The 17,117-nt window shown below is 37.4% G+C and overlaps 1 protein-coding gene across 1 annotated transcript in view; it reads left to right on the top strand.

The window, feature by feature from the left end:
• LOC107685287 (probable phospholipid-transporting ATPase VA) overlaps positions 1 to 17,117 on the top strand; it is a 64,160-nt gene that overhangs the window by 23,742 nt on the left and 23,301 nt on the right. The window contains exons 2-9 of the mRNA XM_016481817.1: positions 1,307 to 1,511; positions 2,076 to 2,161; positions 6,470 to 6,576; positions 8,185 to 8,316; positions 8,926 to 9,056; positions 9,298 to 9,550; positions 12,086 to 12,303; positions 12,401 to 12,595. Coding sequence (XP_016337303.1) covers positions 1,307 to 1,511; positions 2,076 to 2,161; positions 6,470 to 6,576; positions 8,185 to 8,316; positions 8,926 to 9,056; positions 9,298 to 9,550; positions 12,086 to 12,303; positions 12,401 to 12,595 — 1,327 coding nt within the window. The remainder of the gene's footprint in view (positions 1 to 1,306; positions 1,512 to 2,075; positions 2,162 to 6,469; positions 6,577 to 8,184; positions 8,317 to 8,925; positions 9,057 to 9,297; positions 9,551 to 12,085; positions 12,304 to 12,400; positions 12,596 to 17,117) is intronic.

The following is a 17,117-nucleotide window of genomic DNA, read 5'->3' as shown; positions in this document are numbered from 1 at the left end:
AGCGCTTGTTGTTTGTCATTTCTCCGATCACAAATGCAGACATGGGTTTGTTTACGCGGGGCGATGCAATGCAACGCGTAAAAAGACCAAATGCCAAATGCCTGCAACAAATGCCTCGTTCATAATGGGTTTTAATGTTTTTAACTTGTCCCGGCCTGAGCGACGAGACATCACAATATGGCAAGGGGCATAACATTTCCGTCACACGCTTGAGGTATTCGGCCAATCACAACACACTGGATAGTCAACACATATGGCTTGTTGGCTAGTTTTAAAGGAAAAGAGCACTTTTAGATAAACAAGGCAATAATAGATGTCACTTGTGGAGGTAGAAAAACAAAGTTCTTTATGAACCGCAGGATTGCTTGTAATAAAGATTCCAATGCAAAAGGAAAGGCAGTAGAGCTGACTATTTCTGTCAATGGTAAGTTTGTGATAACGTAAGAAAAGTAGTTTAAATGTTTTGCCACTTGCTTGAGCAACTTAATATATAAATCTAGAATTAAATGCAAAAGTAAAAATCATTGAATGATGTGTTGCTTATATTTATTGTTTAAACATGTCTGTGAAAGATTGTATTACTGTACTGTGTAAAAAAAGAATTGCAATGCTGAAAAAGCATTTTCAGTGACAATGTTTAGATTTGAAATCAAAATAATGGAATTATTATAATGTTGGAATAAATGTTGTGTTTGTGGTAAACAGCCACGGATCAGTAGCGGACTCCTGTGTGAAAGCTGCTTCCCCTCTCACAAGAGTCACCTAAGAGGGGAATTTCCCCCATTTTCAAAAATGAAATTCAGGCCCTGAATAAATGTCTAAAAATCCTGACTGAAGTATTACTAAAAAAATATATAAATTATAAAAAGAAGGCTTTAAAAAGAGCGGTATCGGCAGATACTGATTTCTGCGATCGGTGATCGGCCTCAAAAATCATGATCGGAGCACCCCTACAAAATACATTTATGGTAAATAAAGCAAATTGTGAAAATTTAACATGTTTTTAGTCTTTAATCTGTCCTGATGAAGTTCTGAATTGTGTTCACCAACATCTGGGTATGTTTTGTGTCTGTGGTATTATCTCAATCAATGAATCTGAGAAATCTGTAGATTTCTAGAAAGTTTACATCCATCCATCTGTCAATCTCAACATGGAACATTAAAATTTAATTTAATGATTTGAACATTCAGTATTGAAAGGCATGTGTGCCTATAGCCCACAGTGGCTTCTGTGAAATAACAAAGCCCCTCTTTACTTGGCGACATGATTGAGTAAATTACATTTGTTTTCTTTTGCCCTTTGCAGGAGTGAGAAACAGTATGTGGAGAAATACTGGAAAGAGGTGCGGGTCGGAGACTTCATACGTCTGCGCTGCAATGAGATTCTGCCAGCGGATGTTCTGCTGCTCAGCAGCAGCGACCCGGACCGCCTATGTCACATTGAGACGGCCACACTGGACGGTGAAACCAACCTCAAGCAGAGGCAGGTGGTGCGCAGCTTTATCGACCTGGTGAGTGTTCAGGACACTGGTGTGTTTGTTGTGAAATCCCATCGGTTGAGTAAAGAACTGAATAGAAGCATCCTGGTGTCAAGAACAGTTAATGTGATGGTGTGTGTGTTCAGATGGTCTGTGCTTGTCCACTGAGATAACTTCAGTCATTTCACACCACTCACTAAAGTCAAATATTCATTTCCCTCGCCCTGTGTGTGTAACGTCTTAAGATGTCAATAAGAGAGTTGACAACATTAACTGAATATTAAAGAGTAGTTTACCCCAAAAATAATTACCTTAATCTCTGAAAATGTCCATGCTGCTATTGTTTCATACAAAAAGGCACATTAAAAAGTAGTTAATAAGTCTCGTGCCCTATATATTCAAAGTCTTCTAAAATCATAAAACCTTTTGTATGAGGAATAGACTGAAATTTTGCAGCATGAGGTTGATTAGATGATGACAGACTTTTCATTTTTGGGTGAACTGTCCATTAATCATTCAATTTTAAATATTTTATTTATCTTTGCTTGAGATATTTAGTGTTCAGATGCCAAATTACAATCTGTTTTTCATTTGCAGGACTGTGAGTTTGACCCATTAAAATACTTCAGTGTTATTGAATGTGAGAAGCCCAACAATGACCTCAACAGATTTCGCGGATACATGTAAGTATAATGCATTTATGCATTTTAAGGGCATTTACATTATTGCTTAATTTATGGCCCAACCTAATCATTTGAAGAAAATTGTGTTCACGATTTACCCCAACATTCTTAATGCCATCGAAATTTCAAAGATCTTCACTTTATTAAATCTGGGTATTGTGAATAAGTTTGACCCTGTATGTACAGCTAATAATGTCAAATGAAATGTGTATTCCTTCATTATATTCAATGATTATATTTTCCATAAACCATTTAGACAAAGCAGATCTTTCCACTGTTTTGTTTTGCCGGCAGTGATTAAAATTCCATTAGCTGCTGAGATTCAAATAATGGGATGAATGGTTATTTTGTGACCCACATAGATCCAGTTTAATACGGTTGTAATGGAGAGGCAGTGTGTATTTCTCTTACTCCAGCAGTATTCTGATGACTTTTCAGCCCTGTTATTCTACCTAATTATTCTACTGTACCTTATACCACCTCTCACCTGCAGCGTTCTCTGTTGGAGTATGAGAACGGGTCTTTTTGTTTGTTAGGGTTAGGAAATGGAAGGAGGCTATAAATAATGCTGCCATGCTGCTGCTGAAGTATGTGAAAACATTTTCCATATTTGTTGTAAACTGATGAGTTTAGATGCAAACATTTTTTTTTTAAGGGCCGTTCTACGAAAAGCTTCTTTACTATAGACTAGGGCTGCACGATAAATCACATGCGATATTTAATACGCATCTTGTCAGAAAGCCGGTTCTGTAATCAGCGGTAAATCTCCTTTGTAGAAAACGAAGCGTTTGAGAGAGGCGGGGCATAGAGGACCTACAATAATGTACAGTATTTGAAAAATAATGTGTTTTTTGAACATTAAAGCATGTCAACATATTCTGTTACACCAAATACACAAAATAATGATCTTTAAAAAAGCATCATATGACCCCTTTAAATATCGCATGCGATTTATCGTGCAGCCCTACTATAGACACTTCTAAATATATCCACAAAAAAGCACTATTTTAATGTGCTAAATCAAAAAAAAGGATAAAATCATTATCTTTTCAAGAAGTGTTCTCTTCAATGATAAGTTTGTCTTAGGATAAGATGGTCTTGATATTTGTTAATTACCATGCTATAGTATATGCTATATGATCATTTAAAGTGGATATTTATAGAAATATCATCATCATTAAATCCTTGACCTTGATGGCTCGTAATGTGAAATTAAATTGTAAAACAATAATTTTACTGTTAAGCCTGTTACCTTTCTGACAGTATAAATAAATTTATCTGATGGAATGTTTAAAATCTTACAAAAATGTTCTTTAAATGACTTTATCAAATTGGTAAATATTACTGTTTCATAGAATGATCCCAGGAATCCCTGTATTTTCACTTGTTTAAATAGGCTTGTTAATCTGGTATATTTAGACATTCAAAGTGTGGATTAAGATTATTCTTTGTATGTCTTGCAGTCTTAAAGGGGTCCTATTATGCTTTTTCACTTTTTCAACTTTAGTTAGTCTGTAATGTTGCTGTTTGAGCATATAAAAATCTACAAAGCTCAAAGTCCAATTCAAAAGGAGATATTTTAAGCCATTCATGCCAGACTGGGGGGAGAGGTGTTGTAATAATGTAAAATATGTGAAAAAGAATGTGTTTTTCGAACAATCTGGTATGAGAGCCTGTTGTAGTACACCCCCAAAACAAAATCAAGACTTTGTAAAAGAGCATAATAGGACCCCTTTAAAGTCTTTAATGGTGGCTAAAGCATAGGTCAAAGGCTTGAGATTAGCATACATAATATATTTGAGCAGACTGCCATAGCAGTAGTAAAACAAGAACTTCAGCCAAGCCAGGGCTGTGTAGGTTGAAGTATATCTCCTGTATTGTGATGAAAACCTGCTGCACATGGTATGGTAATGAAAGCAGGGCCAGTGAGTCAGCTGACAGGAACCAGAAGGATTATGACATTTATTTCGCTGGATAATGGAGAACAAATGCTTCTGTTGTGATGCCAGCATTTTTCGTCCAGTTACCACAAAGTGGCTTACCGGCCTCAGTCACCTTAATGGTAAATATTATTTAACTAATGTAAAGTGGAGTCAAAAATATCATAATTTTGAGCAAATGAATGACCAAGCAAATTTATGAGTGGGAAATTTTGCAAGTTTGTTTAATTTTACATGCTGTATTTCAGTCATTTCTTCATTTTGAATTCAGTTGCAGTTATTTGGGCTTATTGTTCACAATATAGGCTAGTTCTTTTGTTTTGTTTAGGCTGCTTCTGTGTTATGTGTCTTTTTTGAATGTGTGACATCGTAATAACGAATGCCTGACTCTGAGGTACGAGTTTCCCGGGCGCATTTGAAGGCAGCTTATTTACTCTGGTGCAGCAGAAAATCATCATGACATTACTGACTGACTGATGATACCACACACAGTCCTGTACATTAGCAGCTACTCTGAGCTGTGACGTGAAATGCAGCAGATAATAAACATTTCAGTCAATTACACACTTTTCGTTCGTTCATCCATAAATTAAAATTATTTACTCACCTCCCATGTCGTTACAAGTCTTTATGACTTTGTTTCTTTCTTCTGTGGAACACAATAGAAGATATTTAGAAGAATGTTGAATGTTGGCCCCAATGACATGCATTATATGGACAAAAGAAATGATATATAACAAGTTTATATATACATATATAAGGTGTATATATAAGATGTTTTAGTATTCAAATTTTATAGCAAGTTTCTTATACTCACCAGGGTTGTGTTTATTTGTTTAAAAATAGTTTAAAAAAAAGTAATATTGTGAAATTAAAACAACTGTTCTCCATTTTAATATATCTTAAATTAAACTGAAAAACTGAAGTAATAGTTGTTAAAAAAAAATCAGCTTTGCCATCACAGGAACAAATCACATTTTAAAATCTACTAAAACAGAAAAGTTATTTTAAATTGTATTAATATTTCACAATATTGTATCTAAAATATCTGGTTAACTGGAACAGATTAACTGAATATAATGAAATACACTGAAGCATTTGCAGTTTATATCTTACTTACAATACATTTCATTCCATCAGAGTACATAAATTACATATGAATTACCTTAGAGAAAGATGCTTTTTACAAGCATATGTTATACATAGTTATTACATTTACCATCAAGGGCTAACTGCACCATACTTGACAAGCCATACTTTGACCCCTTTGTCCAAGCTAACAAATAGGCAAATGACTCTGAACTGAACCAGAACTGTGATTGACAGCATGGGGTGTTCAGACAGCTAATATATCAGGTCTGGGTACAAACCAGGGTAAAGCTCAAAGACAAATGCACTACAATGGGATGAAAAAAACTTGCCAGAGGCCTTGTTAAATTGACAAAGGAAAAGTTCAGCGAACAGCTTTTTAACTACCAGATGTAATCCTGAATTTAGCACTGGGATTAGTGCTTCCATTAAACTTACTGAGCTGCCTCCACAGGTGTTTAGCATTCAGCGCTCATTCAGTGCGAGTTCATTGGCATTTGACGCCATTTTTATCAGGAAGCTCCTGGGGCCCCTTGAACTTTTTCCTGTTGTTAGAATCACAAGCAACCTTCAGATCGGAGGTCTCGTTGGATTTAAGATTTCATTCCTTGCCACTCCTTCGCTCTCATTTATCCTGAGAATCTTTTTACTTTGCTCAGTTCTTTTATGACATGACTTTGGGGTTTCACAAAAAGTACAATGCTGCGTCCAGTTGGCCTCAGGGCTTTACCTGTGTACAGAGCCGTTTTAGTGAGGTCATGGCTTTACTATTGATTTTGTGCTGTGAAAGAGGGATCATGGGGGAAACCCTGTGGGCTGTAAAATATGATGTATAGATGTGGTCAACAACAAGGGACGCAGAATTAGGTAGATATCCCTTGGCAGTATCCACATCATATGGTTATAAAGGCCAATCTAATGTAGTTCTAGCAAACGAGGACAGAGCAGTTCAGATTGGAACTAGATTCTAGTGCTGGGCGGTATACCGGTTCATACCGAATACCGGTGTTTATTTTTGTTATGATATTAATTTTTAAAATACCGCAATACCGGTGTATGTCGCTTAAACAACGTTCGGAACGCGACACTGTTTGAAAGGGGTCTCTTTTCACTGTTAAAAAAAAAATACCGTCATGTACCGTGAAACCGGTATAATTTTGAAAAATACCGTGATATCAATTTTTGGTCATACTGCCCAGCACTACTAGATTCTGTATAGTTCTCACAGATATGTTGTGTTACAAGTGTGATGAATGATCCTGCATGGTGTGTATGACAGAATTCATCGTAGTGGTAGGAGAGACGGTCTGTACAAAGACAATCTGCTGCTCAGGGGCTGCACCATCCGCAACACAGAGGAGGCTGTCGGAATCGTCATCTATGCAGGTACACTTCCTTCTTTCCAAACCAGGACTGGAAATGTCCACTGCATTTCTACCACATCTCAAATTATGTATTGTTCTTGGTTAACAGTTAACAGTGGTTAACAGTTCTCTTTTATCTCATTAAGGTAATTTTATCGCCATTTCAAAAATAATTTAATTATTTTAAATATTTTACACTATGCATAATTGGCAAATTATGCTGTTTTATTGGAAATTACATACTTTTAAATATTCTGTTAAAAATTAATTTTACCTTGATTTTTTTTTCTTTTTTACAAGCATCTCATCAAGAATGCAGTTTAAAGACATTTTCAAACAATATATATATAAATTATATCAGTATCTTAGTTTTTTTTTCATATTTTAATATTTTGAAATTGTTCACATTTTTGTATTTAAATGTCTACAAGAATAAAAAAGCTTTACAAACAACATTTAAAAGTGAGCAAAATAAATAAAGGTGTGGTAAATACCTAGTATTAAGACAAAAAAACAATTACAAATGTTGTGTAGTTTGTGATTTTATGTTTACATACAAATACCGTAATTGACCCTTTGCAAAGACCTACAAGCAACTTACATAAAGCGCTTCTAAGCTATTCAAAGGGACAATGTACTGTATCTTAAACTAGATCAGATCATCATAAATGGATTGTATAATTTAATCAGAGAAGTATTTCTGGTTAAAGAACAAGAGTTTCAAATGAATGGATCTTGATTACAGTGACAGCATTACACTTAAATGAACGCTAAATACAACTAGAATAGAGTTAAAAACAGAGATGAATGGCAGTGTTTAACAAATTGTTTTAGTATTAAGACAGACTTCTGTGCATAGAGACGAATCATTGAAAAATTTCAGTTTGAATTGACCCTTCGCCAAGACCCGCCCCCCTTAGTTACTGTTGCTACGTCCGACAAGCCATGGCGCTCTCATGCCACACATCATGCTCTCACGCAGAGAAAAATACATTGCGGAGCAAAGAGGACACTGCTAACACACCGACAGACAAGACAGAGCAGGTCACTTTTGGTATGAAACAGTCTCTGCTGTCAAATTTTGTATTTTTATTTTTTTAAGAAATTCAGACAATAAATACCGTTTTGCGGCTCTTTAATGTGTCGTGACAGATCACTGTAGTGCCTCAGTTGAAGCAGGACGTGAACCGATTATCTCTTCCTCTTTACTAGTTATAGCACAAAATAAACATGAATGAACATCAGAAGGTATCTTGTTTCAACCGCGAAAAGATGTCAGTACACGCCATTTCTCAAGTTTAAGTCCACTGACGTTAGTCTACTCTCCTGTCTGGTTTGTTTGTCAGACAAAATGGTAGATGCGGCGTCATGATTGGTCAGATCACCTGTCAATCAAACTCCCGGAGAAGGGTGAATTGGTTCATTTAAGTTCAAGTCCACCAACGTTAATCTACTCTCCTGTCTGGTTTGTTTGTTGGACAAAATGGCAGATTCTGCATTATGATTGGTCAGATGGCCTGTAAATCAAATTCCCGGTGAAGGGTGAATTGTTTGATAACTGGTCATCTGGCTGGTGCAGCTGATATCATCTTTACAAAAAGTAAGTGTTTTGCTTTGTACTGATTCTTAGGTCATGAGACAAAAGCAATGCTGAACAACAATGGCCCTCGTTATAAACGCAGCAAACTGGAGCGGCAGATGAACGTTGATGTGTTCTGGTGTGTCATCATCCTCCTGGTCATGTGCCTCTTTTCTGCCATTGGTACGTAAAACTTTGCATCAATACAGTTTTTAATTAATGCTATTATTAAAGTTATTAATGATTTCATGCCTGAAATTTTTGTGAGGTGTGCATATATTGGCTATTTTAAATTTTCAGATGTGGCTCATTCCTTCAGTCAGAACTATCCATATAATATTAGTTACTATTGTGTTACTCTTTTGAGTCTTTTGTCTTTAACTAAAGTGTTACATAATGTGAAGCTGTTATGTAATTCATTTATTATGAACATTCTTATCTTTTGCATCCATCAAGTCCCAAATAAAAACAAAAAAATAATCAAACAAGATGAAGTTAGTGTTTAATTTAGATAATCTTGTTATTTTAATATTTAAACAATTTTTAATTGCCTTTTCAGCAAAAATTATTTTTATGCTTTTTACCATGATAAAAAAAGACTCCTACAGTGATTGATGAATGTATCTGATTTGAGGAAGCATTTTAGAGGAAGCTTGTGATTGCACTGTTTCGGTTTCATTCAACATTTTTAGATTCCTTGAACATCTTCAGTGTCTCTTGAATAACAATACCCATGAATCCATTTTGACATGCTTTTTACTGTCAAGTGTTTGTCTCTGAAACCTCCTCTAGGACATGGCCTGTGGATGTTTCAGTATGGAGATAAGAAGCCTGTCTTTGACGTCCTGAGCCCAGAAGGAACAGACATATCTCCAGTGGTCTCAGCCATTTATCTCTTCCTGACCATGATTATAGTATTCCAGGTGAATAGCAAGTGGTGTAAGGGGAATGTTACCATGTGCTTTAGATTAAAATTGATGCTCCTTATGTAGAAAAATTCCAATTCTTTTAGATTTAACCATTCAATTAAATAATGACACACTTTTAATTTTAAATGAACGGTCCCTTTAATTCCCATCTTGTTGTAGGCTCAGCGGTAGTTGAAATGGTGACACTACATGAACCTACAACAAACCTCTCTACTTCTCTTTTTCTCTGGTGCAGGTGTTGATCCCAATCTCGCTCTTTGTTTCCATTGAAATAGTGAAGATATGCCAGGTGTACTTCATCCATGAGGACATGGAGCTGTACGATGAGGAAACAGACTCTCACCTCCAGTGCAGGGCTCTGAACATCACAGAAGACCTTGGCCAGATGCAGTACATTTTCTCTGATAAGACCGGCACGCTCACGGAAAACAAGATGGTGTTTCGCCGTTGTACTGTGGCAGGAGTCGAGTACTCGCATGATGCCAATGGTTAGATTTCTCAGTGTCTGCAGTGCCAACACAAAGGCCAATTTAGTTCTTTTTACACCATTAATCATCTGTATATGAGCAAAATGTTGTATAAATAATAGAGTTGTCAATCAATGTAAAATTTTAATCGAGTTAATTACATGATATGCCAATAATGTAATTAATCACAGTTATTACAAATAATGGCATATATCAAAAAGCCCGCAAATGAAGATCATTCAAAGACATGTAGTAGATTTATTTTTAAAAGGTATTGATACTTTTATTCAGCAAGACATTACATTTTTTTAAATTTGCAAAGATATTATAATGTTACAAAAGATTCATATTCCAATAAATCCTGTTCTTTTAAACTTTCCAATGGACCCTTTTCACACAATGTATGCATTTATGAAAAGCATTGTTAAACCTGAAAAGTTTTCTATATTTTCATTTTATTTTAAATAGGGTTGGGTACCGAAACCCAGTACCAATATGGCACCGGTGCCTATGTAACCGGTATGTACTAGAACCGAATCAGAATGCAGATTTCGGTGCCTCATTTCGGTGCCACTTAAATGCCTGAGCGATCGATTGAAATATTTGTCCTGGTTCTCTGAAATGGACGTAAGACGCATGGGCGTCGCTAGGCCATTTTTAGCGGGGCTATAGCGATTAGCTCCATAAACTGTACACAAATTCATGATCGCCTCAGAGTCAGTCCTCTTTAAATTTCATATGAAAACGGCGGCAGACTTTTTGTTTCCTCCCCGTCTTTCAGCGCGCTCTTCAATTCCGCAGACCGCGGCGGCGCAGCGCGAGCGGACTCAAACATAGGACACAAGGTGTGTGTTTATCGATAGATTGTTATAATTAGGGATGCACCGATACCGATACTGGTACCGGGCCCGATACTGGTCTCCTGTACTCAACTGTGATAATGTGAGAAATGTTGAAGGTGTCTGAATACATTTTGGTTTGACTGAATCTATTTGATAAATGAAGTTAACCAACTAACATTATACATACTATTTCGGTTTCTGTACCCAATATTTAAAAATATTACAAATGCAATAAAAATATTGGTATCGGTACTCGGTATCGGCAAGTACCAAAAATAAAAGTATCGGTATCGGTGAGTTCTCACTGCGTTCACCACTCATCACACCACAGCTGTTTCCTCCAGCGGAAATCTAGCCCTTAACACATATGAACGCATACTTTATAAAAACGATCATATTGCTATTTTCATTTGAAAATATAATATTTAATATAAAACGTCTTAGAGTGAATGTGGCATACCATACAGTAACTCACAGAACTGATTAAAGACAGCACTCAGTCAATTCACTCATTTTAACTAAAAATCAGAGTGATTGACAGAGATATAGTAGAAACATTATGTGTGGTTTTGTATTAAATATTGTTTTGTATTAAGTAATGACCCAGATCGTGAAATACATTTATTAGCCTTAGAGTAAGGGAAGCACAACTCGGGAAATGAGAGCATCCAAGGAGCATGTGAATGCTATGTATATTTATTTTTTATATTTTTAATGTTCTTTAATGTTATCCATCGTTTTTTTTATGTGGCTCTTTTTAAAAAAGTATCGGTTCAGGCACCGTTTAGGCACCGGTACCGTTTTAAAAGTATCGATTTGGCACCGGTATCGTAAAAAACCCAATCGATACCCAACCCTAATTTTAAAAGAGATTTACATTTATACCAACGTGCTTACTAGTTAACACTGCTGTGAGGGTGTTTCTAATATAGTGGCTGTGGGAGTAAAACTAAATTTGACATTGTTCTCTCTTCAGATTGCTGTTAGCAACCTCTCTATTTTATTTTTGCCTTTTTTTTTAAGTCATGGTGTTTTTCTTTTGCTGTTTGAGCAAATGGAAACACAACAAATATTTTTGGTGTAGTCTATAGAAGTTTAGTCTATGCATAGTCTATAGTCTATCTGAAAACCCGGAAATGTGAAAAGGGTCCATTGTCCAAGAAAAGAGTCCTTGAGAAAATGGATTGTGGTTTCCACAAAAATATTAAGCAGCACAACTGTTTTCAAAATTGATAATAAGAAGAAATGTTTTTATTAAGCACAAAATCAGCATATTAGAGCGATTTCTGAAGGCTCATGTGACACTCAAGACTGGAGTAATAGCTGCAGTAAATTCAGTTTTGACATCATGAGTAAATTACATTTTTAAATATTAAAATAGAAAACAGTTGTAATAATATTATTTCACAATATTTCATAATATTACAGTTTTCATCAAATAAATGCATCCTTAGTAAGCATAAAATACTTCTTTTGAAAACATTTTAAAAAACACACATTTATATGTAAACATATCTTAGTTTGAGCTTCTAAATTAACATGATACATTAACAGCACTAATAAATAGATATATATTTTAAAATTAAATGTAGTTCACTGTCTCTAGGGTGACTCAGATAAAAGATTAGCATGAGGAAAAGGCACCAGAAGCCTAGGTCTTCCATATACAGCCCAAATGTTTCAAACAGTGGCAAACTAAGTGTCTTTCCCACAGCGAGGAGGCTTGCTATGTACCAGGAAATGGATTCAGAGGAGGACGACTGTACATCTCATGGTGGAACTCTCCCACGGCGGGACAGCGTCACCAGCCACCAGAGTGGAAAAGTGGTGTTGAGATCACAGAGCACCAAATCTCACCGTCGCACCGGGAGCAGAGCCGAAGCCAAACGGGCCAGCATTCTGTCCAAACACACTGCCTTCAGCAGTCCCATGGTTAGCAAACACTTCCTCTCCAGCTTAAGCTGTTCATGTATCACTCAGTAACCCAACGCTTAATGATATTTTTACTTTTATTTTATTGGTTTGACAGGAAAAGGACATTACTCCAGATCCCCAGCTCATGGATAAAGTCAGTGAGTGTAGTAGTCAGATGGAGTTCATGCGTTTTCACAGTCAGCCCCTGAACCAGATTCCCCCTGACCTGTGTGACATCTTTGACTTTTTCATCGCCCTCACTATCTGCAACACTGTGGTTGTTTCATCACCCAATCAACCCCGCCAGAAGGTAGGCAGACCGACCACTAGGAATTAGCTGAAACTGACATTCACAACCTATTTTACATCAGTAATGTGACGCAATTCAGGAAATTCTGTTCAGAAGAAGTCAGTGCAGAAAGTAAATAGTCAATTTTATAATCATTTCAATCCTGGTGCCTTTTTTTTGTCAGGTATCATGCTTCACTAACAGCTGTTGAGGTCATGGATATCAGTTAAATATAGGTTTAAGATTGAGATTTGTTTTAATCTCAGAACAACTGAAGCATCTTGTGTCATACAAATTTCTTAATGTCTTGTGTGTGGGCTGTGGTGTTTTCTGGCCGCAGTTAACTTCCTTTGATGTTTTTTTTTGCTATGTAGAGTTGGAGCAACTTCCTGTTTCTGTGTAAAAGATATTTATGATTTATCCTTCAAATGTGCAGTGTAGCAGGTTTAGGTATATTGGTGCAGAGCCAGTGGTTGTCTTGTAGGCAAACATCAGAACCTTGAATTTGATGCAAGCAGCTATTGGCATCCAGTGGAAACTGATGAAGAGAAGTGTGACGTGGGCTTTCTTCAGCTCGTTGAAGACCACTCTCGCTGCTACATTCTGGATCAGTTTCAGAGGCTTGATATAGTATATGCCGAAAGGCCCGCCAAGAGAGCATTACAATAGTCCAGTCTTTAGAGAACAAGAGCTTGGACAAGGAGTTGTGTGGCCTGTCCTGATAGGAAGGGTCTAATCTTCCTAATGTTGTATAAGGCAAATCTGCAGGACCGGGCTATTGTAGCGATATGGTCTTGTGTCATCAATCACAACTCCAAGGTTTCTGGCTGTACTGGAAGGATTTATGGTTGACGGACCTAGCTGTATAGAGAAGTTGAGATGAAGTGCTGGGTTGGCTGAGACCACGAGCAGTTCTGTCTTAGCAAGGTTGAGTTGAAGGTGATGGTCCTTCATCCAGCCAGAAATGTCTGTTAGACAGGCTGCATTGTGAACAGCTACCGTTGGATCATCTGGTTTAAATGAGAAGTAGAGTTGAGTGTTATCAGCATAACAGTGATAAGAAAAGCCATATTTCTGAATGACAGATCCTAATGATGACATATAGATGGAGAAGAGAAGTGGTCCAAGCACTGAGCCCTGAGGAACCCCAGTAGCAAGAAGTTGTGACTTAGAAACCTCACCTGTCCAAGACACCCTAAAGCACCTACCCTGAGGTAAGATTTGAACCACTGGAGTGCAGTTCCTGAGATGCCCATCTTCATGAGGGTGGACAGGAGGATCTGGTGGTTAACTGTGTCGAATGCAGCAGACAGATCCAGCAAGATGACTACTGAGGATTTGGAAGCTGCTCTTGCCAGTCTCAGGGCTTCAGTAACCAAGAGCAGGGCAGTCTCAGTTGAGTGGCTGCTTTTGAAACCAGGTTGGTTGTTGTCCAGGAGTTTGTTCTGTGTGAGAAACATAGAAAGTTGGTTGAACACGTAGTAGACACTCGCTTGAGGTTAAATTAAGCAAGCAGAGTGTTGAAGTCAACAGCCTGGGGTTTTTCTAAGTGGCTGTTGAAGTCACAGAGTAGTACCAGAGGAGTACCATCCTCAGGGAAGTTTGAGAGTAACACATCCAACTCCTCCAAGAAGTTACCCAGTTGACTTGGGGGATGATAAACAACTACAAGGTGGATTTTAGCAGGGTGGGTAATAGTAATACAAATTAATTGTTGCCAGTTAGAGATGGTAATTAATTTCCATTAACCTGCAGTTTCTCTATCACAAGTTTTTGTTTTTTTTTTATTAATCATCTTTTTTCAGAGCGAGTCTTTGTGCATAAAGTTTGAGTGTTTTATAGGGTGAATGTGACATGAGACACACCATTATTTTGGCCGTCATCTGTTCATATTTATACACACATATACATATATACACATTTTTGGAGGTCTATACACATTTAAGCAGATGTTCTCAACCAGGAGATCCTAAATTAATTTAAATTTGTTAAACACAATGTTAATTAAATCTTTAAATACACACACGCACATACACAAATAAACACTTCAGCTTGACTTAAAATGTAAAAATGTATAACATGCATTAGGTAACAAAGTATCAAACCAAATAGCATATACAAACAAATTATTAGCTCTTAGAACTAATTTCACTTTTCTTAATCCATTTTGTCATTAGAGATACTATCATATTTTTATATTTTCTGCTTTCATGTTAATTTTAGTTAATAATTTTAGTAATTTTGGTTTTGTATTTGTGTGTTTTTGTTGTTTTTAAATATGTCTATATAGTTATATATGTCATTTTTATTTCAATTTTAGTTTTTTTTGTACATTTTCTTTAAAAATTTAATTATTTAAAAAAACTTTTTAAACGTGTGTGTGTGTGTGTGTGTGTGTGTGTGTATATAGATTGAATGAATGAATTAATGAATATGTAGTTCACTTCGTCTATAGCCTGTACCCCAGTAAGGCAGCTCAGGTTAAAGACTAGCATGAGGAAAAAGTGCCAGAAGCCTTAGGTCTTCAATGTACAGCCCAGATGTTTCAAAGAGTGTCTTTCCCACAGCAAGGAGGCTTGCTATGTACCAGGAAATGGATTCAGAGGAGGACGACTGTACATCTCATGGTGGAACTCTCCCACGGCGGGACAGCGTCACCAGCCACCAGAGTGGAAAAGTGGTGTTGAGATCACAGAGCACCAAATCTCACCGTCGCACCGGGAGCAGAGCCGAAGCCAAACGGGCCAGCATTCTGTCCAAACACACTGCCTTCAGCAGTCCCATGGTTAGCAAACACTTCCTCTCCAGCTTAAGCTGTTCATGTATCACTCAGTAACCCAACGCTTAATGATATTTTTACTTTTATTTTATTGGTTTGACAGGAAAAGGACATTACTCCAGATCCCCAGCTCATGGATAAAGTCAGTGAGTGTAGTAGTCAGATGGAGTTCATGCGTTTTCACAGTCAGCCCCTGAACCAGATTCCCCCTGACCTGTGTGACATCTTTGACTTTTTCATCGCCCTCACTATCTGCAACACTGTGGTTGTTTCATCACCCAATCAACCCCGCCAGAAGGTAGGCAGACCGACCACTAGGAATTAGCTGAAACTGACATTCACAACCTATTTTACATCAGTAATGTGACGCAATTCAGGAAATTCTGTTCAAGTGCAGAAAGTGCAGAAAGTAAATAGTCAATTTTATAATCATTTCAATCCTGGTGCCTTTTTTTTGTCACTTCACTAACTTCAGAAGAAGTCAGTGCAGAAAGTAAATAGTCAATTTTATAATCATTTCAATCCTGGTGCCTTTTTTTTGTCAGGTATCATGCTTCACTAACAGCTGTTGAGGTCATGGATATCAGTTAAATATAGGTTTAAGATTGAGATTTGTTTTAATCTCAGAACAACTGAAGCATCTTGTGTCATACAAATTTCTTAATGTCTTGTGTGTGGGCTGTGGTGTTTTCTGGCCGCAGTTAACTTCCTTTGATGTTTTTTTTTGCTATGTAGAGTTCTTCCTGTTTCCTGTTTCTGTGTAAAAGATATTTATGATTTATCCTTCAAATGTGCAGTGTAGCAGGTTTATGGTGCAGAGTGCAGAGCCAGTGGTTGTCTTGTAGGCAAACATCAGAACCTTGAATTTGATGCAAGCAGCTATTGGCATCCAGTGGAAACTGATGAAGAGAAGTGTGACGTGGGCTTTCTTCAGCTCGTTGAAGACCACTCTCGCTGCTACATTCTGGATCAGTTTCAGAGGCTTGATATAGTATATGCCGAAAGGCCCGCCAAGAGAGCATTACAATAGTCCAGTCTTTAGAGAACAAGAGCTTGGACAAGGAGTTGTGTGGCCTGTCCTGATAGGAAGGGTCTAATCTTCCTAATGTTGTATAAGGCAAATCTGCAGGACCGGGCTATTGTAGCGATATGGTCTTGTGTCATCAATCACAACTCCAAGGTTTCTGGCTGTACTGGAAGGATTTATGGTTGACGGACCTAGCTGTATAGAGAAGTTGAGATGAAGTGCTGGGTTGGCTGAGACCACGAGCAGTTCTGTCTTAGCAAGGTTGAGTTGAAGGTGATGGTCCTTCATCCAGCCAGAAATGTCTGTTAGACAGGCTGCATTGTGAACAGCTACCGTTGGATCATCTGGTTTAAATGAGAAGTAGAGTTGAGTGTTATCAGCATAACAGTGATAAGAAAAGCCATATTTCTGAATGACAGATCCTAATGATGACATATAGATGGAGAAGAGAAGTGGTCCAAGCACTGAGCCCTGAGGAACCCCAGTAGCAAGAAGTTGTGACTTAGAAACCTCACCTGTCCAAGACACCCTAAAGCACCTACCCTGAGGTAAGATTTGAACCACTGGAGTGCAGTTCCTGAGATGCCCATCTTCATGAGGGTGGACAGGAGGATCTGGTGGTTAACTGTGTCGAATGCAGCAGACAGATCCAGCAAGATGACTACTGAGGATTTGGAAGCTGCTCTTGCCAGTCTCAGGGCTTCAGTAACCAAGAGCAGGGCAGTCTCAGTTGAGTG

The sequence above is a fragment of the Sinocyclocheilus anshuiensis genome, unplaced genomic scaffold (assembly GCF_001515605.1).
Source record: "Sinocyclocheilus anshuiensis isolate Anshui unplaced genomic scaffold, SAMN03320099.WGS_v1.1 scaffold385, whole genome shotgun sequence".
Classification (NCBI taxonomy): domain Eukaryota; kingdom Metazoa; phylum Chordata; class Actinopteri; order Cypriniformes; family Cyprinidae; genus Sinocyclocheilus; species Sinocyclocheilus anshuiensis.
The sequence above is the reverse complement of the archived record's forward strand: the minus strand, read 5'-3'. Positions and strand labels throughout refer to the sequence as shown.